The 22061-nt window shown below is 33.6% G+C and overlaps 1 protein-coding gene across 4 annotated transcripts in view; it reads left to right on the top strand.

Moving 5' to 3' along the window:
• The window catches only part of Sec24b (SEC24 homolog B, COPII coat complex component), a 93422-nt gene that overhangs the window by 37632 nt on the left and 33729 nt on the right, over positions 1 to 22061 (top strand). For 2 of the 4 annotated variants that reach the window (XM_071614477.1, XM_027935478.2), the window contains exons 4-6: positions 7524 to 7628; positions 16042 to 16122; positions 19302 to 19537. In XM_071614477.1, coding sequence (XP_071470578.1) covers positions 7524 to 7628; positions 16042 to 16122; positions 19302 to 19537 — 422 coding nt within the window. The remainder of the gene's footprint in view (positions 1 to 7523; positions 7629 to 16041; positions 16123 to 19301; positions 19538 to 22061) is intronic. The other 2 variants (XM_071614478.1, XM_027935479.2) reach the window with 1 other exon arrangement.

Here is a 22061-nt window from a genome sequence, read left to right as displayed (position 1 = left end):
ATATGTATCTATACTAAATATACTATACTTTTTTTCCTTGTCATTCTTTCTTTTTTTTTTTCTTTTCCTTTTTAGATATACATGACAGACAGAGTGTATTTGACACATACATACATGGAGTATAACTTCCCATTCTTGTGGTTGTACATGATGTGGAGTTACACTGGTCGTGTATTTGTATATGAACTTACAAAAGTTATGTCTTTTTTGTTCCTATCGCTCCCCCTTCCCTTTCTTGTTATTATTTGTAAGTATTATTTCTGAGTATTCTTAGGTATTAACATAATCTAAAGAGAATTTAAAGTATATAGGAAGTTGTGCATAGATTATATGTAAATAAGATACCATTTCCTATAAGGAACTTTAGCATGCATGGTTTTTTATATCACTGACTGGGGGTGCTCCTAAAAACAAATTCCTGCAGACACAAAGGGACAACTGTACTTAAAACAGTCATTTTATCTTTTAGTTTAGTTGAGTTGTTCTCCCAAAACAACATTTTTTTTTACCATTATTTAGAGGGGAGACTTCACATGTTTACTTGAGTATCACTTAAAAAAAATCTTGCAAAACTACTTAACTACTTGAACAATTTTCAGATAGTCATCTATTTTTTTTTTTATCAAAAATGTAAGTAGTTTCAGTTAAGCAATTTTGTTGACTTTTAAAACGTATCTACTGAAATGATATCCACCATCATCTTTATAAAAGTACCCTAATGAACTCTTCTTTAACATTTATATTTTTTCCTTTTTTAAAAAAATTCTTATCCCTTTCCCTGAATATAATCATATATTATTGAGCCAGAAACTCTTTTATCATTCTGTTACATTCTGCCACAATATATAAATTGAAATTTAAAAATCTGCTTCATTTTCTATGAACATAAGTCTCTAAATATTATGATTTTTTCTTTTGGATTAAGCTGTCATTATAATTTTTATCATATAGTTGATTCTAACAGTCTAAACATCATGAGTTTTGATATTATTAATTATTTATATTTTTATTGGAAATACATCCTTCAGTGAGATGAATGGCCCTCCCCAGTCTCCACCAGAGCTTTGTATCTGGGTTAATATGATTTGTTGTTAGAATAGATAGGGTTCAGATTAACTTCATTCCTAGTTTACATGTTTATACATATAATTAATTAATGAGAAACTTTGTTCATATAAATAAGAATGGTATTGGAAGACTTTTTCATATTTTTAATCTCTTTAGTATTCTAAGTTACATGTCAGAAATTGTCATTTGTTAGATTTTATTTTCCAAGTTGTAGATAGTAGTTAATGTTATTGTTATTTTCATGTAACAATTTAAAGTTTATAAATGCCTTTAATATTTTTTATTTTGTTTGCTCATCACATGAAACAGGCAAATTACATTTTGTCTTCCACTTTTTCTTTGGTTACACTTTGGACTGAACCCAGGGTGCTCTATGACTAAGCTAGCCCTTCTTATTTTTTATTTTGAGACAGGGTCTCACTATGCTGCACAGACTGGCTGTGAATTTGGAATCCTCCTGCCTCGGCTTCCAGAGCAGCCAGGATTACAGGTCTTTTATAAATGAGGAAACTAAAGTTTAGAGAGATTAGGTGTCTTTCCCAAAGACATCTAGACTTTCTGCGAGGTTGCCAACACTCAACATAGACCTTGTGCCTCTAAACCCAGTGTTCCTTTTGCCTCTATCAGCAGTTACTCAGAATATTGAGAATTTTTTTACACACTTTGCTGATCTAATATCCTACCATGTTCTTTCATTACATTTTATCAAAATAATCAAGCTGTGATGTAGGTCATTTATTTTTTGGATGCTGTATCTGTATAACCTAGTTGGCAAAAGCATTTCTCAAAACGTGTCAAAACATACTGCTAGTTTTACCTTCTGGTAAATTTTTTTTTGTTGTTAAAAGGATATAGAAAGTATTAAATATCTTATAAATATATTAAAGTGAGAATTATACTTTAATTTGTACTATATTATATTTACAATATTATTTAATGTAGTTCATTATTAGTATTACTAATAGTATGTTATTTATACTATATTACAAATATTTTATGATAAGATAGGTTGTGAAGTACTTTCTTGTATATTTCTCATTGACTCTGAAAGAAATCCTATGGGATCTGTCTTTTCTTTGCAGTGCTAGGGATTGAGTCCAGGACCTCTCAAATGCTTGGCAGGTGCTGTACTACAGTACCTTTGGCCCTCATAGGATCTTTATCTATAGAGTTTTACCCATGTATTTTGAAAAAAAATGATAGTCCTGGAAAATATTCTATTTTATTTTATTTTTATACTAGAGATTGGACCCAGGGCTTCGTGCATGCTAGGCAAGTACTCTCACTGAGTGACATTTCAAGCACTTTTTGTTGTGGTGGTAGTTGTTCTTTTTTGAGACATGGTTTCACTAAGTTGCTCAAACTTCCATGAGTTTGCATTTCTCCTGTCTCAGCCTCACAAATAGCTCTCTCTGCTTATTTTAAAAGAATTATCATTACTAAGTGCCCTGTGAACTCCTCAGGTTGGAAGACTCCTCCACCCTTTACTAATGACTTGCCCTAGGGATGAGTATTAAGAATAGTAGAAAATAATTGTTTAATTAAATATACACAAAACCATGTTAAGGTTTAGCAATGATAATAGCTAATACTTGCATAGTATTTAGTGTATGCCAGGTACCATGTCTAATCATTTGAAATATGTTAACTCATTTAATCCTTACAACAACCATTTGGGGTACTTATTATTCCATTTTACAGATGATGTAAGTGAAGGACAGAGAGGGTGATGACTTTCTTAGAACATATCAAAGGACATACATCTAATAGGTAGTAGAACGTGGAATTGAATCCAGAGTTTCCATATTTATCTGCATTGTCATGTTGCTTCTCGCGTATTCTTTTTTTAAATGTATACTTATTTTTTAGTTGAAGATGGTAGAAACAATATCTTTATTTCATTTTTATGTGGTGCTAAGGATGTAACCCAGTGCCTCATGCATGCTAGGCAAGCACTATACCACCGAGCCACAACCCCAGCCACTCATATTGCTTCTCTTTTCATTATTTCTTACTGTCTTATGCTTTGTTCTCACCAGGCTGTTTCAAAAGCAATGGATTCTTTGACAGTAGTGGTCTGGGTCTGCATAAAGGCAGAATTATTAACTAAATAGATTTATCATTTCTTTATCACAGCACTTTTCATATTTCTGAATTAAGAATATCCTAGTGAGAATCAGTCCTGTTTCTAACATATTTCACCCATAACTGAAATGTGTCTTTCAAAGTTTTTAAAAAAAGCCATTAGGTTTTTGGGATTCCTTGGTCAACTATTGAAGGAAGGAGGAGGCTTTCCTTTTAGTGCTTGATAGGTTTTATATCTCAGGGCAACATGTCATAGTGAGATTTAGGTAAGTTTTCTGTGTGAAGTGAGAGAAAGGTTATTGTCCACACAGATATTTTTTAAGTGGATACATTTAGGAAAGAGAAGGCTTACAGATACTGATATCTGAAAATTGATTCCTATAAAGCCATTCTTTTGTGGGAACCCTTGAAAAGCCTTCTAGTATATGTACCTAGCTTGAAGACCAGCTTAGGAAAAATAACAGTTGCTCCAGACTCTTAAATAAACCAGCCTCCACAGGGATTTGTTCTCTTAAGACCAGTTTTGATTTATTCCCAATGTGGCTGTATCTAGGGAACAGTGAAGATATCTTTTTTTTATTAAGCAGTCCTAAAGGATGTGGTCTTCTGGAGAATTTTGCCTCAGGGTGCTTTAATAGCAGGTAGTTTAATCTGGATGTCCTTTTTAGTATCACACCCTCATACCCCATACTCGGATTGAACCCAGGGCCTTGTGCATTCTGCAAGCTCTCTACCACTGAGCTACAGTCCAACCCCCAATAATTGAGGGTGTGATGTTTATAATTTTTCTTCTTCTTCTTTTTTTTTTTTTTTGAGAAGGGGGTGTTTTTTTAAATTCTGGAGGGTGTTAATAACAGAGCTCTTTGTTGTGTTAGATTCTATGAAATGTTTCTTGACTCTTATTTTACTAGATTCATACCTTAGAATCTCTGATTAAGACAGAATGAATCAGGGTACAGCATTCACTTTCCCTTTGATCCTAGGGACATTCAGTATCCCTTTGATACTAGGTATTCCATGCATGTTTCTACAGGGGGTTCTAGACTGAGCTTGGAAGAAGACCTCATATATTTGACCTGAATCTTATGCATAAGGAGCATCTGAGTATGAGGAAAGTGTCATAATCATTTATGTATTATAGAGTAGATGACATGGCTGTCCACCGTTTTGTGGCTACAACTCCCCATTTGCTGCACATAACCTAGAGGAGGGCACTTAAATATGAATTGATTATTATTCTGGATCTCTTGCCATTCCTCTGTGGGTTAACTAATGCGTTATATTCTTGTCCTGTGAATATTCCCAAACTGTTAGCAAAGTTTACTTGAACCAGCAAAGTAAAGGTAAGCTGAATTGTGAGCTTGTTAAGAGTCATGGGCTGAACTCTTGATGCTTTAATATCCAGCACCTCTCAAAACAGATGTTACCTTTTTTCATGAAAGGAAAAGTTGGGTATGTTGTGTGACAGTCTGTTAATCTAATACCACGGTACAGTCTAAAATGATTCTATACTGAGAAATATTACTCTTATTCTAGGTTTGTTTCAGTGTGTTAAGTAGTAGCTGTGTAAAATTTTTAAAAATCATTAGGCATTGGATATTTTTCTGATATTAGTTGAAATTAATCTTTTTTTTCTTATTCAGTAAATCTGGAGGAAAATATTTATTTCATCATACCTATGTAAACCTGCCCTGTACTTTGGCACATTTAATTAGAGTCAGTAGTCAGTCATAAAAAGAGTATATTCTCTTCTGAGTTTTCTGTTGGTTGTTGGTCTTTCTTAGCTTAGTATGGTGAACAGAATTTCTTCTTATTATATAAATTACACACATGTTTATCTTTTAAAGTGCAGTGTGGCCAGGTGCAGTGGCTAATGTCTGTAATCCCAGCTGCTTGGGAGGCTGAGGCAGGAGGATTGCAAGTTTAAAGCCAGCTTCAGCAAAAAACGAGGCTCTAAGTAATTCAATGAGACCCTGTCTCTAAATAAAATACAAAACAGGGCTGGAGATGTGGCTCAGTGGTTGTGTGCCCCTGAGTTTAATTAATGGTATCCAAAAATAATAAAGTGCATTATTATTATTATTATTTTAGTGTGGGTGGACACAATATCTTCATTTTTATTTGTTTACTTTTATGTGGTGCTGAGGATTGAACCCAGGGCCTCACGCATGGAGGCAAGCGCTCTACCACTGAGCTACCACCCCCGCCCTACAGTGCATTATTAACTGCCCCAGTCTGGCTGGGCACCAAATAACTGAGCCACCACACACCTTGTAGATTCAAACAGCAACTCTTTATTCTCGAACTGTCACCGGCACTCTACATGCACGTTCTGGGGAAAATCCACACCTCCACCAGGCTCTGCATCCCAAAATACTCTCTGAATCCCGCGAGAACTCAACAGGGAACTAAAGGAGTGGGCGGGCGCCTGAGGCAGCAGGATACACCCTATTCCCAGCAGGGTCCACCTTAAACCTGGACCCACCCTAATCCAGCAGGATCCTCCCTAAACCCAGATCCACCCTGGTCCTTGAGCAGGGTCACTTTCTCATTCATGCAATGTCACTGCAAATGACCTGGGTCCAAGGCAAGCCCATTTCCACAATGGAGAGTCCTCCCTCTAAGCAACATTGGGTAGGCTGACAAAGAAATTGCCATGCATCATTCCTACTTGGCAATGGCTCTCAGCAATTAACAGTATTTTGAGAAAGGTCTTTATTTTTTTTTAAAGGCCTTTTCTAGAAGGATTTTTCTAGAAAACTTATTGATCTAGTTTATCATAAACTTTTTAGTGTATTTAACCTAAAGTCTAATATTAGTCACATTTTCATTTTAACTAGGCTTTTGTTAGAGGAACACGCAACTCTGAATTTGGAAGGTATCAAGTTTGCTTCTTATACTGTGTGAACTTACTTTACATTGAGTTTTATTTCCTCAGATGAATTTGTGATAACTGCTATTTTATCTGTATTAAAAAATATTTCAGCAAAGCTAGCAGATTTTCCATGACTCTTAATCATATTGGGAGGATCAAAGCTTCACTGATATACAGTTTAACCTTTGCTTTCTTCTAAACTCAAGTTTTACTTGTTAATAGCTTTTTTTCTTAAAATAGAGAAGAATTATGTTGTCCATGCTAATCACAAAGGTCACCTGAAGAAACAGTGGAGAGAGTATTTGGGGACAACCTTGTGATTTTGGTGATTATGGCTTTGTTGTACTCCCAGTGTTATGAAGTATTCTTGGAAATCCCCACTAGGTTCCTGGGGTTTTTTTTGTTTTGTTTTTTAAAAGTAGAGCTGTAAGATTTTTATTACAAGCATGTTTGTTCTTTTTTTATGAAGTGTTTTCATTTTTAATTAAGATGAATTTTATTTTCCCCTTAAAAATTTTATGGATCTTAATGTTTTATCTCTTGATTTTACCAAATTAATTAATAAAAATACCCAGTCAACTTTTTTGTTGGGGGGGGATGGTGGGGAGGTACTGGGAATTGAACCGAGGGGTGCTTTATCACTGACCCATATCCCCAGCCCTTTTTATTTTGAGTTTTGAGACAGGGTCTTGCTAAGTTGCTTAAGACCTTGCTAAATTGCTGAGACTGCCCAATCAACTTTTTAAAAGGGAAATACTATATAGCTACCAGTACCAGTTACGAGCTTTTTCGTTAGACTCTGCCTCCTGTTGGTGTAGCTCACACCTACTTCAGACCCACATCTAGGCAATAAAATAACACTGATATGACTGACCACCTTATCTCAGGAAACCCAGTTTTCTGCAATTGTCACACTTGTAAGGCCACAATTAATAAGATTTTTGGCTTTTTTGAGCATCTGCTGTGAACAGAGAACTGTGCTGAATACAGTTCTTTAACTGTCATTCTTTTCCGTTAATGGGAACTGTGTTACCGTCAAGTTGGCATTGGCAGAAGGAAGGTACCAAATATCTGAATGTGTTTTGGATGCTGCACAAATTTAGTTCAGTAGAAATGATCACTGCCCACCAAGAATGCATAGTTCCAAAGAAAGTATACCACAAGGGCCCAATGGTCAAAGAAGGTAAATGTGTATAAAGCTTAGGAAAATTTCCAGAGACGATCATTGCAATTTCCTAAGTATTTTCAGTATAATATGTGGTACTTTTTTCATACTTAAATCAGTTAGTTCATGTTAAAGCTGCTTTTACTAAACTGCTTTGCAGAGATTGCCTAACAGTTTTAATTTTGATAATAAATTTGCTAATGTTAATATGCATGCTGTGATGTTCTTTGGAATGTCAGAGTTCTTTCTCACTTTTAATGCAATGTCAAAATTTTATTTCTCGTCTTTCCTGTTGGTTTGACTCTTGTGTTTGTGCTTTCCACTTTACAGGCATGCAGTATGGTGAATATGTTAATAATCAAGCTAGCTCCGCACCAACTCCCTTGTCATCAACTTCCGATGATGAGGAAGAGGAGGAGGAGGATGAGGAAGCAGGTCTGCTTTAGCTTTACACCAGTCTTTGATCTTTTCCTACTCTAGTTTTTTTCTTTTATTTCTATATTCTTAGCCTTTTAAAAAGTGTCTAAAGATTTAACAAGATGAACTGAACTTGGCTTGGGTTATAGAAGGTGGGGTCACTTGAAATAAAGTGTTTATTTAGTTTTTCCTCCTTTGGACATCTTTATCATTTTGTAAGTAATAGGGTTAGAATTCATCATTCATGATTGTGGAGTATTTTCCTCTTTCAGAAATGCATTTCCTCCCTTGTCATGTGCAAAGGAATGAGTCCTGACTCAAGCTCTTGGCTGATGATTGCTATAGCTTCCTTAGAGGAATACGTTTTCTGCTTTGCATGATACTTTGTTCTAATGAAAATGAGCCATATGGATTTTATAATAGTGATAGAGAAAAAGTGTTTTATGATGTCCTCTAGGTCCTTTTTTTATCAAGTATTTAGAAGGTCCACAATTTGTAGTTGTTTTCCTGATCATGAAGTAGTAATTCATATCACAAAGTAGTAGTTCATATCATAAAGTAGTTATGCATATAGTTATGTGTTCCAATCTGTTTAATATCTTTTTCTGCTTGATAGAGAGAACATTGCTGAAAATTAAGCAGTTAATCCCTCTATTAATTTTAACAGTTGTAGACTGACCCAATAAGTGTGATGATCTTTCAAATTACTATATGTAACCATGATTCTCCTATTTTTTTTAATGATGGGAGGCTTTGCTCTATAAACAGTTTGTTTAAGCAGAAATTTCTATTTTCTGTGTATTTTTAAAATATTCATATCTTATTACATGATTTGAGATGGATAAAAATAGAAAGTAGGGGAGTAATTTTTCTTATTTTAAATATATAATTACTCATTTATCTTTCAGAAATTTTTATTTTTTTAAATGTGATTTCGAACTTAATTAAAAGTTGCAAAAAAGATTAAAAGAAACTTTATATACACGTTATGCTGGTAAACCATTTTTGCACCTCTTGGTTTATAATTCTGGATTTTTTTTCTACATCATTTGAAAGTGAGTTGTTGAAAACATTATGAACTTCTCTTTTAGTTAGCGTTTTTGTTGCTGTGACTATAAGACCTAACCAGAACAATTTTAGGAGGAAAAGTTTATTTGGGGGCTCAGAGTATTAGAGGTCTCAATCCACGAACAGCAGGCTCCATTCCTCAGGGCTAGAGGTGAGGCAGAACATCATGGGGGAAGAGTGTGGCAGAGGGAAGCAGCTTACATGATGATCAGGAAGCAGAGAGAGAGAGAGAGAGACTCCATTCTCCAGAAACAAAATATATACCCCCAAGCCACGCACCAGTTCCTACCTCTTCCAGCCATACCCTACCAGTTCAGTTATCTCTCAGTTAATCCCTATCAGGGATTTCATTTATCCTCTGAACCTTTTTGCATTGTCTCACACGTGAGCTTTTGGGGGACACCTCACATCTAAACCATAACAACCCCTAAGTACAAAAGTGTGTCTTTCCTATTTATAAGGACATGTGTTACATAAGCACAATATAGTTGTCAGGAAATTGCACTGTTAATATAATAATATCTGTCCATAGTCATATCTCAACAGTGTCTCCGTTTGATCATTTATAGCTATTTTAATGGTCCAAGATCCAGTTCATGATCATGCATTGAATTTAGTTGTCATGTCTGTTTAGACTTCCACAATCCGGAACAGTTCCTTAGATTTTTATTCTTGACCTTGACATATTTAAAGAATATAGGCGAATTATTTTGTGAAATATTCCTCAATTTAGATTTGCCTTTCCTCATGATTAGATTTAGATATTGCATTTTTTATGGGATTTTTAAAGTATGTTGTGTTTTCTGTGCATCTTGTCTGAGGCATCAGATGTTAATTTGCTCCCATATTGATGACTTGATCTTCAGTTATGTAGTTTAGGTAATAATCTGCTAGGTTTCTCTACTATAAAGTTAACTACTTTTCCCTCATGAAATTAATAAATAATTTGTGGAGAGATTCTTTGAGGCAGTATAAATATTCTATTCTTTATTAAATTCTCACCCATTTGTTTTGGAATTCAGCTGATGATCTTTAAACTCTGATAGCCCTTATATTGATGAGTTGGATTTGTATTATAAAGAAAAGTCATTGTATCCATTTGGCTAGGAATGGCTCCTTCAAAGTAGCCCTGATATTATTTTCAAATATTCCTATGAATCTTTGAGCAGTTACTTTAAATGCTTTAAAACCACAGTAGGAATTCCAAACTCATCTTGTGCTTCTCCTGCTGTGATCCTGGAATGAGCCTTTTCTCCAAGTAGTCCTGGTTTCATTCGTGGAGACAGGATTTTAGAAATCAAGATCTGATTGCAACATGTACAAAGCTTGACTGAAATCTCTGCAAAGATAATTGATCAATCAAGAGGTTCTTGTCTTTTTTCACTCCCTGCCATATTTGTAGTGCTGTTTGGGATAAGGAGAGTAAAGAGAAAATGAATATCATTTTGTGAGTCTCATGCTAGTATTATTATGTATTATCTGCTGCATATGCTTACTCCTTAGTTCGCCCTGTTGAGTGGCTATTATTTTGAAACCTGTTGGTGCTAATAAGGAGCAGCTTAGATATTGTTTATTTTTTTCTCTCAATTTCATGAAATTTGGCTTATGCTTTTTCCATATTTTATGTAAATTATGAGGAACAAAACCCTCAAATTATCTGATTAATTTGAAGTTGGGCAAAACTAGTAAATATATCGGTCTTTTTGTTGACCCACATTGGTTGTTTTTCAGAGGGAGAACAACTGAAGCCTTCTCTAAAAGGTTTAAATCATTCTTTATACTTTTCCTCAACTTCAAGGATTCTGAACTTTTCTTTTGATCTGTTCTATTCCTTGCTTCCTCAAATTTAAGCTTTTTTTTTTTTTACATTTTTTTTCTCCTTCCCCTTTTCTTTCAAGCTATGACATAGAGCCATTAAAAGAATGAGGAAAAAGTTCCTTGTAAGTATTACATTTGTACTTGTCCCCCATTTGGCCTTAGAATTCTTGTTGTCACCATGGTGAAATTAAGTACATCTTGAAATGTGTTGTAAGTCAGGATTGCAAAAAAAAAAAAAAAAAATGCCCCTGTTTATGGGAGGATATGAGTAAATAGTGGGATAATTATAAAAGTAATCATCCATCTGAAACCAGCTTCCACACTGAAAGCAATAGAGGTTGAGAGGTTTCCTAATCTAAAAATCTGAAATCTTCAATACTTCAAAACACAGACCATTTTCACCACCAACATGATGCCACACATAGAAAATTCTACCTTTACCTCATGACGGTGACACTCAAACCCAGGCCCACTAAAAATATTATTTAAATTATCTTTAGACTGCATAGAAGGTAGACATGAAACATACATGAATTATGTGTTTAGACTTGGGACCCATCCCTAAGATATCTCATCATGTATATGCAAATATGCCACACTCAAAAAAAATAGAAATCTGAAACACTTTGGGTCCCAAGCATTTGGGGTAAGGATTGATTAACCTCTATTTTTGAATGGTATCATAATTCTAAAAAGCAAAGGCCAAAATAGTTTCTGGCTTCTTGAAATGTGTCATAATTCAGGATTGAAAAAAACACTCTTGCATATGAGAGGAAATGATTTTCCACAGGTTTCTGAGAAAAGTTTCACAAAGGATTTGTGATTTGAAGGGATGAATAGGAATAAGCCATGTGGGGAAAGGATATGTGATGTGCATAAATAAGGAAAAATTGGCATATTCAGGGCTATGAGGAAGGAGTTTGTTATGGTTTTATCATAAGGTAAAAGGGAGAATGGTACAGGTGTATGTGAGAGATTCAAGTGAAAGACAAGCGTAAGCCAAATCTTGAAGTTCCTGAAGTACAGTGTGGAGTCATTTAGTTAACTCTATTCTTTAGGGCGTGGGAATTAGTGAAAGTATTTTGAAGCATGTTCAGAATGTTAACATAGAAGTTTCATAACGTGCTCTCTTTGTGTTTTTAAATTTACAGTTCTGGTTGGTTTTGGCAGTGATGGCATGGCCTAATGAGAATGCATTAATCTAAACAATAAGATCTTATAATTTTTGACTCTGTGTAGTCTAACTTAGTGATTTTTCTGGGTTTATATCTGTACAGTTTCTTTGACATTTTGACAAGTTCTAGGATAGAGCTTTGTACTTAGTCTTTTCTTCAGAAAGTGAATTTTAAAGTAAACTAGCAAATTTAAAATTATTCAGCAAATAAATAGAATTACTATTTTCATAAAATTGATATCTTTTAAAAGTTTATTTTATAGCTATGGCATAATTAAAATGGGCAGTATTTTTAATGTTTACATTTTATTTGACATGAAAGAAGCTAAGTAGCATAATTAAGTAGTATTATGATCTTGAAATAATTTGATATATATAAGCAATCTTTAATCTTTGGACATTTTTTCCAAGAATAATTACTTCTTTTTTTTTTTAAATCACTTCTTGATATTTACATCTTGAAAAGTTTTTCTTGAGCAGAATGAGCGACATAAAGTTTTATTGAGATATAATTCATATGGCATAAAATTCAACTGCTTAAATTTTAAAGTTAAGCAGTTTTTAGTATTTCACAAAGTTTGTTAACCATCACTTCCATGTAATTCCTGAACATTTTTATCACCCCCAAATAGAAACTCTGTAACTGTTAGCAGTCATTTCACATTCTACCCATCCTAGCACACAGCTCCAAGGAGCCTCTAATCTACTTTCTTTTTTTCTAGATTTGCCTGTTTTGAACATTTGATATAAATATTTCTTACATGCTTTGTTTTTTGTTTGTTTTGTTTTTGTTTTTGTTTTTTGTTACTGGGCTTCCTTAGCATAATGTTTTAATTTTATGGAATGTATCTGTAATTCATTCCTTTTTATTGCTGAAAAATATTCCATTAGGTGTATGTATTATCTTTTATTAATCCATTCACGAATGATTAGATATTTAGGTCGTTTCTACTTTTTGACTATCATGAATAATGCCACTATTGAACATTTGTCAACAAAATTTTATGTAGGTTTATATTCCACTTCTCTTTGAGTGAAATTTCTGAGTCATGTGGTAACTCCATATTTAACCTCTTGAGAAATTGCCAAACTGTCTCCCAAAGTGGCTGTACTATTTTTCAGTTGCACAACAGTTTAGTCTCTTCGCATCCTTGCCAAAACTTGCTGTTTACCAGTCTGTTTGGTTATAACTATCCTGGTGGATATGAGGTATTATCTCAGTGTTTTAATTTTCATTTCCCTAATGACTAGGGATGTTGAACATCTTTTCAGGTGCTTATTGTCTTTTTGTTTATCTTCTTTTCAGAAATATCTTTGGATATTTGTCTTTTGTTGAGACATGAGTGTATATATGTGTGTGTGTATGTATACATTTTTTTTTTTTTCCCTAGATACCAGACCTGTGTCAGATAAATAATTGCAAATATTTCCTTCCATTCTGTGGGTTGTCTTTTCTTTTCTTTTCTTGTACCAAGGCTTGAACCCAGGGGTGCTTAACCACTGAGCCACATTCATACCCTTCTAAATATTTTATTTAGAGACATGGTCTCTCTGAGTTGCTTAGGGCCTCACTAAGTTGCTGAGGCTGGTTTTGAACTGGTGATCTTCCTGTCTTGGCCTCCTGAGCTGCTGTATTACAGGCATGCGTTGCCATGCCTGGAGGTTGTCTCTTGGTAGCTTTTAGAGCTCCACTATTTTAAAAATTTTTGTTGAGATTCAGTTTATCAATTTTTCTCTTTTGTTGCTTTTTCCTTTGAAGTCATATTTAAGAATTCAGTGCTTAAGCCAAAAATTATGAATATTTCTATATTATAAGAGTTTTATAGATTTATGGTTTTAGCACTTACATTTAGTCTGCAATTCATGTTGAATTAATCCTAGTATAAGGTATAAAGAAGGAGTCTAGCTTCATTTTTCTGCAGTATTTGTTGAAAAGAAAATTTTTCTTTTTTGAAATGTTTGGTAAATTGTTTAGTCTTCGGTAAAATTTACATAACATAAAATTAATTATTTTAAAGTATATAATTCAGGGGAGCTGGGGTTGTGGCTCAGCGGTAGAGCACTTGCCTAGCATGTGTGAGGCACTGGGTTCAATCCTTGGCACCACATAAAAATAAATAAACAAAATAAAGGCATTGTGTCCATCTACAACTAAAAAAAAAAAAAATTTTTAAGTATATAATTCGGTGGCATCTAGTGTATCTACAGTGTTGTGCATTCACCACATCTATCTAGTTCTAACTTTGTGAGTGTACTAGACCAGATTGAATGAAACATTTTCATTATCCAAAAGAAAACACTAAATAGTAATTCCCAGTTTCCCCTTCCCCTCAGGCCCTAACAGCCACCAATCAACTCTCTTGACTCTATATTTATCTATTCAGGATATTCATATAAAAGGAATCAGACAATATGTAGCCTTTTGTGTTTGGCTTCATTCACCAGCATGTTTTCAAGGTTCATTACATTGCATGAATGTATTAGTATTAGTATTCCATTCCTTTTGTGAATGAATAATATCCCATTATGGAGATAACACCATGTTTTGTTTATTCATTCATCTGTTGATGACTACTTGGATTTTAATGTCTTGTTTTTTGTTTTTTTTTTTTAATGCTATTACTACAAGACTGCCCCCCACCCAAGTACTGGGTGTTGTTGGGAAATTTACCACTGAACTATATCCATGTCCCCTTTTGTTTTGAGACAGGGTCTCACAAGGTTGACCAGACTGGCCTTGAACTTGCTATCCTCCTGCCTTAGCCTCCAGAGTAGATGGGATTACAGGCATTGTGAGCTTTTTGACCTTATATGTTAGCATTTTTCTTTAGTTATAAATTCATAAATAGAATGAACAAAAAGGAAGAGCCATTCTTTCCATCCTTTATTAAGAAGAATAGCATACATATGCAACAGTTTTCTGTTTATGACAGAAAAACTTGGTAAATATGAGAGCCCTCCACTCATTACTTATTTTATAGCTCTCATACTTTATAAGTGGCTTCATATATACTCTTTCACTTAAACCTTACAGGAACATTAAGAACACCAGGTAGGGCATTTTGAAAATCGTTCTCATTTTACAAACAACAGTGCTGATGATTGTAACTTACTCAAAGTTATACTGCAAATAAATGGCAGAATCTGATGGACCTGAACCTCTTTTCCTTTGTTCTTTTCTGAGAATAAAATGTTCCTACACTAATAACTTCAGCTATTATGCTGAAGTTAGATATATTATTTGATACATCTAATTCTCATGGCTATCCAAAGTTATTCAGTGAAAGATAATTATGCATATATATCACAGTTCAAAAATCAATCTAAAGCATAGTTTAAACCCCACTTGTAATATTTGTGCTTCAAGCCGAGGATAACCTCTATATCACAGAATTTTGTCACTTTGAAATAGACTTTGGTTTGTCTCAAATAACAAGATTTCTAATAAAAGAGAGCGGCCATATGAATTTTCTGTATTAGATATTCTGGTGTGTTGACTTAGAATAATTGTAAGTTCCCAATAAAATATTCGCTGAGTGAGTGAATGAAAGAAATATACATTCTACTGTCCATGTGCCTGATCTCCAGATTTCATCATAAATTGCCATTCAACTTTCCTCCTCACCTTACAGGTTTTGAATAAATATAAACTATAAAAAATCTTGTTGTATAATTCTTATATTTATTAAAATTCCTTTCATTTATGTTATTAAATATGTCAGCTATTATTTACTCCCCATTCTGCAGATGAATAAATTGAGGCACAGAACAGCTTAGTAATACATAAGGAAGCAACACAAGCCAAACAGCTGTGCTGAGTTTTAAAAGTCATTAAAATTTAGCTATCTTAAAATATTGCAATACTAATAATATGCATTTAATAGCTTGAGATTTAGTGGACATAATCTTTAAGGTGTGGATATATTAATACTTCTGTCAACCTAAAATGTATTTTTGTGTATTTGACAACTTTTTAAAATATTTTTTAGTTGTAGATGGACACAATACCTTTATTTATTTTTTATGTGGTGCTGAGGATCAAACCCAGTGCCTCACACATGCAAGATACGCATTCTACCACTGAGCCACAACCCCAGCCCCCGTTTGACAACTTTTAATAGTTTAATGTCTGTTCTCTAAGTTACCTGTATTTACCTCAATTTTATATCTACTCAACAGCTTCATATTCTCCCTTCTTCACACATTTTTCTTATTAACAAACTTTATATGTTTTTAAACATCAATCATTTTACTTTTTTACTAGAGTCAGGAATTTTCCTAGTTTAACACAAATCTCTTTTTCAAAATTGCCAGTGACTGCTGTGAAAGTTTCATTTTCAACTTAGCAGGTGTTTTGATTTTTCCTTTCAGGTGTTGACAGCTCTTCTACCACAAGCAGTGCTTCTCCAATGCCCAACAGTTATGATGCCCTGGAAGGAGGCAGCTACCCGGGTAACTTGTTTTATGCTTGCTTGATGTTCATTTTTAGTCATCAACTATCAATTGCTCTCAGATATGATCATGTATTATACATATTTAGTAGATTCTATTTTTACCAGAGAAAAGGGACATTTTCCTGGCATTCATATGACAACTATGAAGATTATTTCTAGAAGACCTGAAGAAATTTATTACTGTTATTTTTTGTTAGTTTCCTTTTTCCAAAGATATTTAATAGTGTATAATTTTCAACCATATCTGGAAATAACTATTCATTACATAAGAATACATAAATAGTGGAAAGTATTAAAGGAACTAGTGAATTAACTTATAATTAATAGTCATTTTATTATTATATTTATACTATGGTTTTCCTTAGTCTCCTATCTCCTTTCTGACGACCTAACAAGCACCAGACCTTTTTCTTTCTCTCTCCCCCTCTCTCTCTTTGTTCCTAATGATTTCAAACTTCATGACTAATATATCAAGTAAGTCTGATATACATCTTTGTTTCTTATCACTTTGATTAATCTAGGACAGAGCATAACTGAAGTTGGAATGTTCTGTAATTCACACAGTACCCACTATTGTTATGGTAGGAATCAGTAGAAAACTTTAATCTCAGCTTAGTATAAAGTCCCTCATACTTCTTGAAGAATACCTGAATAAACTATTCAGTCCTTGTGGCTAGGGAATCAGTAGTTGTGTGTTTGTAAGAAGTTATAAACCACTCCAAGAGCAACCACTATTAACAAAAGTCATAGGGGAATTACTTCATTCACTAAAAGATGAATACTACAACTCTTTATTATTTTGTGAGCTCTCAATTAACCTGAAGGGAAAAGTCCGTGTGGTATAGTTAAAACATCATGACCTTAGAGTCAGATATTGGTTTGTTTGTATTAATTCAATCAACAAATTCTAATCTTATAATGAATTGTGCTTTGACAGTATGTTAGTGATCTTGGACAAGTTTTCTAGCTATTTATACTGCACTAAAATGTGATAAATCTGTGAACACTAATAGTATCAAATGACTTGAAGGTTACTATATATCCAGTACTAGGATAGATCTTAGGAGTACAGAAATGTATGACGTATTATCCTTTCCTAAAGAAGGAGAGAATATTTAAACTTCGGTCTTCAAGACTCAATGTTTATTTCATATACTGATGATTGTTTTCATATTAAGGGATCCTTCTACCTCTGTTCCATCATAAGCAGGTGATCTAAGGAATCTACACTGCATTGAAGTTATGACCCTTGAATAGTCAGGAAAAGATGATAGTAGAATGTTAAAGAATGCATCCTCAAAGTTAGAATCAACAAAGTGAATAGAAAGATGTGTTTCGTCAAGAAACTTTTTAAAAACAAATTAGGTTAGATGCTTTTCAGAATATGTTTTAGCAGAGTCTGATTGCTAATGAAGAGTACCATTTTTATTTGATAAAAATAAAATGATTACACATTACTGAGTTGACTTTAAAATAAGACTTCCAGTCAGTATACCAAAATGTTAATAATGGTTATATAGTAATTTTTTAAGAGTTTTTGTTGTTGTTATTTTTCCTGTGTATGATATTTAAATTATAAATAGTTTTATTCAAATTTGAGTTTTTGTTTTAAATTTTAACGAGGAAAAGAACACTCAGTAAACTTTTTTTTTAATTTGGCATCTTATTCTAGGAGCTGGACACTATTCTAGACACTCTCATTCTTTACTCATGGTTCACCTATGCAAACAACACAAACTTCTAGGAGATTGTGGAAATATGTCAGTCTTTCCATGAACATTATATAGAAATGGCAGGGTCAGATAAAAGACAACTTAGAAAAGAGTAGTAGATGCTCTTTGTTTTTTTTTTTTGTTTTTTTTTTTTTTGCTTCTTAATCCTAATACTGCTAAGAGAATTAAAACAAAAAGATAGGAGATATATATATATATATATATATATATATATATATATATATATATATATATATATCTTATGTTTTATGTATGTATATATAAAACATATACATGTTTGTATTATCTGGTAGAAGTACCAACTGAATGGCGAGGATGTGGGGAGAAAGGCACACTCATACATTGCTGGTGGGACTGCAAATTGGTGCAACCAATATGGAAAGCAGTATGGAGATTCCATGGAAAACTTGGAGTGGAACCACCATTTGACCCAGCTATCCCACTTCTTGGTTTATACCCAAAAGACTTAAAAACAGCATACTATAATAACGTAGCCACATCAATGTTTATAGCAGCACGATTCACAATAGTAAAATTGTGGAACCAACCTAGATGCCCTTCAGTAGATGAATGGGTAAAGAAACCATGATATGTATACACAGTGGAATATTATTCAGCATTAAAAGATAATAAAATTATGGCATTTGCAGGTAAATGGATGGAGTTAGAATATCATGCTAAGTGAAGTAAGCCAATCCCCCAAAACCCAATGCTGAATGTTTTCTCTAATAAGAGGATGCTAATCCATAATGGGGCTAGGGGAGTGGAGCATGGGAGGAATGGAGGAACTTTAGATAGGGCAAAGGGGAGAGAGGGGAAGGGAGAGGGCAGAGAGTAAGAAAGATGGAATGAGATGGACACCATTACCCAAAGTACATGTATTAAGATACCAGAGACATGACAAATTGTGCTCTATATGTGTATTATGAATTGAAATGCATTCTGCTGTCATATATAACAAATTAGAATAAATAAATAAATTTTTAAAAAAGAAATACCAACTGAAAAACTTGGTGAAATTATTCAAAATATGGGATGGAACCATATGTAAAATGAGATTAGCAAAATATTGATAATGATTGAAGCTGGGTAATAGGCCTGTAGACTTAACTTTGCTAATTAAATTTTTAAAAGTATACTTTAAGTTGCCTGCTCTATTAATAGGAAAATCATTTGTTTTTGGAATTTAATCTTAGAATTAAGGTTGAAGGATAAAAGGAAAGAAGAAAAGTAGGAGAGGCATTACAAAATTTAATTGATTTGGTATACAATTATCTGCCTTTGATTTAGTTTGATTTTCTTTGGTTCAGATTCTAATCTCTCTGTGTTTAAAATTTCTCATTGTAAAACATTCTGAAAAGAAAGGGGAAATGCCAAAGGTATGGCTCACCCAGGAATCAGGTCTTTATAGAGTCCTGATTTTCCCCTTTTTTGCCTTGGCTAGATGTGCATTCTTCCTCGGCCAGCAGCCCTGCTCCTGATCCAGCCCCTGAGCCTGATCCTGCTCCATCTCCAGCGCCAGCACCAGCTCCTGCTGCTCCTCAGCCTTCAAAAATGGCTAAGCCTTTTGGCTATGGTTACCCAATTCTTCAGCCTGGTTATCAGAATGCTGCAGCACCACTTAATTCTGGAGTACATCCCAGTAGCCAAGGGTATTCTGGATTTCAGCAGTATCCTCAAGTATGTATATAATCCTCATGTACAGACATTGCATTTCTAAAATTTGTAAAACTTGTCACTTCTAATAAACCCCTGATGATCAAATTTTTAAAAAGGTTAAATCTAGATAAGGACATTCACTCTGATTTTTATTTTCTTGATTGTATCTTTAGTTTTCAGTCTGCAATACACCAGGTGTTAATTTTATAGGCAGGGAATTAAAGTGAATGTTAAGTTTTTTTTTTTTTTTTAATTCTATATTATTATGCTGGCATTCTCCATAGGAAATGACACAGGAGAATGTGGTTTAGAACTTACTCTAGTCTCTACCCTTCAGTTGAAGAACTCTTTATGGCATAGAACTGACCTGGTGAGAACCTTGGTGTAGGCACAAGCTCGTCAGTTCATGTGCTCATTGACTGCCGCCAGGACTGACTTTTCTGGAGCCACCTCTGGAAGATCATATTATCTTAATCATATAAGAACAGTAGATATTTCACATTTATTGAGAGGAAATGACATATAGGGAAATGATTGAAATGGTGTAAGCATTTCTACTTATAATAAACCATTGTTAGTAGATTAACCTTATAGAAATTTCATCTTATGGTGAACTAAGAATTAAACTTTGACATAGGAAAATCATTTGTTTTTGGAATTCAATCTTAGAATTAAGGTTGAAGGGTAAAAGGAAAGAAGAAAACTAGGAGAGGCATTGAAAACTTTTATTGATTTGGTATACAGTTATCTGCCTTTGGTTTTGTTAGGTTTTCTTTGGTTCATATGAAACACTGCATATTTCAGTCTCATCTGACTTGTACTGTACGTGAATTCCCATTTGGGATCATAATTTATTATTTATTTCTACACTTTAATGAGGAGAAAACCAAATTTAAAGAAAGGATTGGTTCTTAGAAATGTTGGGCAAGCAGATAAAACTTATTTTGAAATAGTAAGTGGTGTTCCATAATAGCCTTGGGCAAGACTCAGCAAACTATGACCACTGGGCCACATCTGACCTGCCCCCTATTTTTGTAATAACACTTTATTGGCATACAGCCATGCCCAGTCTTTTGTATAACTATCTATGATTGCTTTGGCGCCATAGTGAATAGAGCAGAGTAGTTGCACCCAAGATTGTGCCTTTCAAAGGTTTACAGTATTTACTGTCCAAGTACTATTAATCCATTTAAGATTTTATTTTGGTATATAATGTAAAGAATCAATCATTCCTTCCTACCCCATCCAAATGGTTATTCCTTAGTTCACTGTCATTTATTTGAAAATCTTCTCTTACTGATTGAATATCCCATCTTTATTTATCTCTTAAATGCTAAACTTGAATCCACTTTTGAGCTTTCCCTTATATACTGTTACTGACCCATGTGGTCTTTTTCCCTTTATCCTTTACAGCTCTATTGAAAACTTTTTTTTTATTATCCAGTTGTTTTTTTCCTTGACTTCAACAGCTTCAGTTACTTTCAACATTTTGCTAGACTTCTTTTCATCTATCTCCCCATTTCCTTTTCTTCCTAAGGACTTTGAAGCTCTTGGGGGAAGGTGGTCATTTTTGCATAACCACAATAACACTATCACAGCCAACAAAATTAATAACTTCTAAATGCCATTTAAAATTCAGTGCGTATTTAAATTTCCCTAGCTATTTTAAAAATACCTTTTCACACTTTGTTTATACAAATCAATATTTGTTTATTTTATTATTTGAACTTGTTTATGTGTCATGCTTTTCATTGTAATTTAAAACATTTCTATTCATGCCTTTGATCTAATGGGAAAACTGGGTCAGTTATCCTATAGAATGTCCCGTATTTTGAACTTGACTCATTGCTTCCTTGTATCATTTAACTTTTCCTCTGATCCATATTTCTGATATTTTTTAGAAGTTAAATCTAATAGTTTCATAATATTTAGGTTTATTACTTCATGTATTTATTCATTTACGTGAGAATATGATATATTTAATGATTTATGCCTCATAATGATATCTGGTTGTACCACTTGTAGTGCTAGGATTAATTAGAGCATCATTTGATGACCTCTTTATCACTGTATTACGCAGTTTATTACATTACGCTTTTACCTATTGGCTTTGTTTTCTGTTGATATGTAGGTATTATCTATTCTAGGTGACCATTACCTGAATTATTTCAGGATGGGTGGTAAATAGTGACTTTCCTAAAATTATCATACAGTATGTATTAGCTGGAATTCTGAAGTGTATTCACATAATGGAGCACTTGGTACCTGTATAAAGAAATGTGGGAGATCTCTAAATGTAGCCACAGAATTATTGCCAGGACTTTTTCTTGGATTAAAAAAATAGGGCCATAGTTGGAACAGTATATATTAATTTTATATTAATAAATATAAATAATGGCAGGATTAAATAAAAAATAATAATAAATAGTTAACTATAGGTAGAGAGGTTAAAAATGAAATAAAATATCTCTGGATACACTTGATTATGATGTTTTGGCATTAAAATTATATAAATATCTTTACTGAAACTTATTAAGTCAAGAAA

This window comes from Marmota flaviventris, chromosome 7 (assembly GCF_047511675.1).
Source record: "Marmota flaviventris isolate mMarFla1 chromosome 7, mMarFla1.hap1, whole genome shotgun sequence".
Classification (NCBI taxonomy): Eukaryota; Metazoa; Chordata; class Mammalia; order Rodentia; family Sciuridae; genus Marmota; species Marmota flaviventris.
The sequence above is the reverse complement of the archived record's forward strand: the minus strand, read 5'-3'. Positions and strand labels throughout refer to the sequence as shown.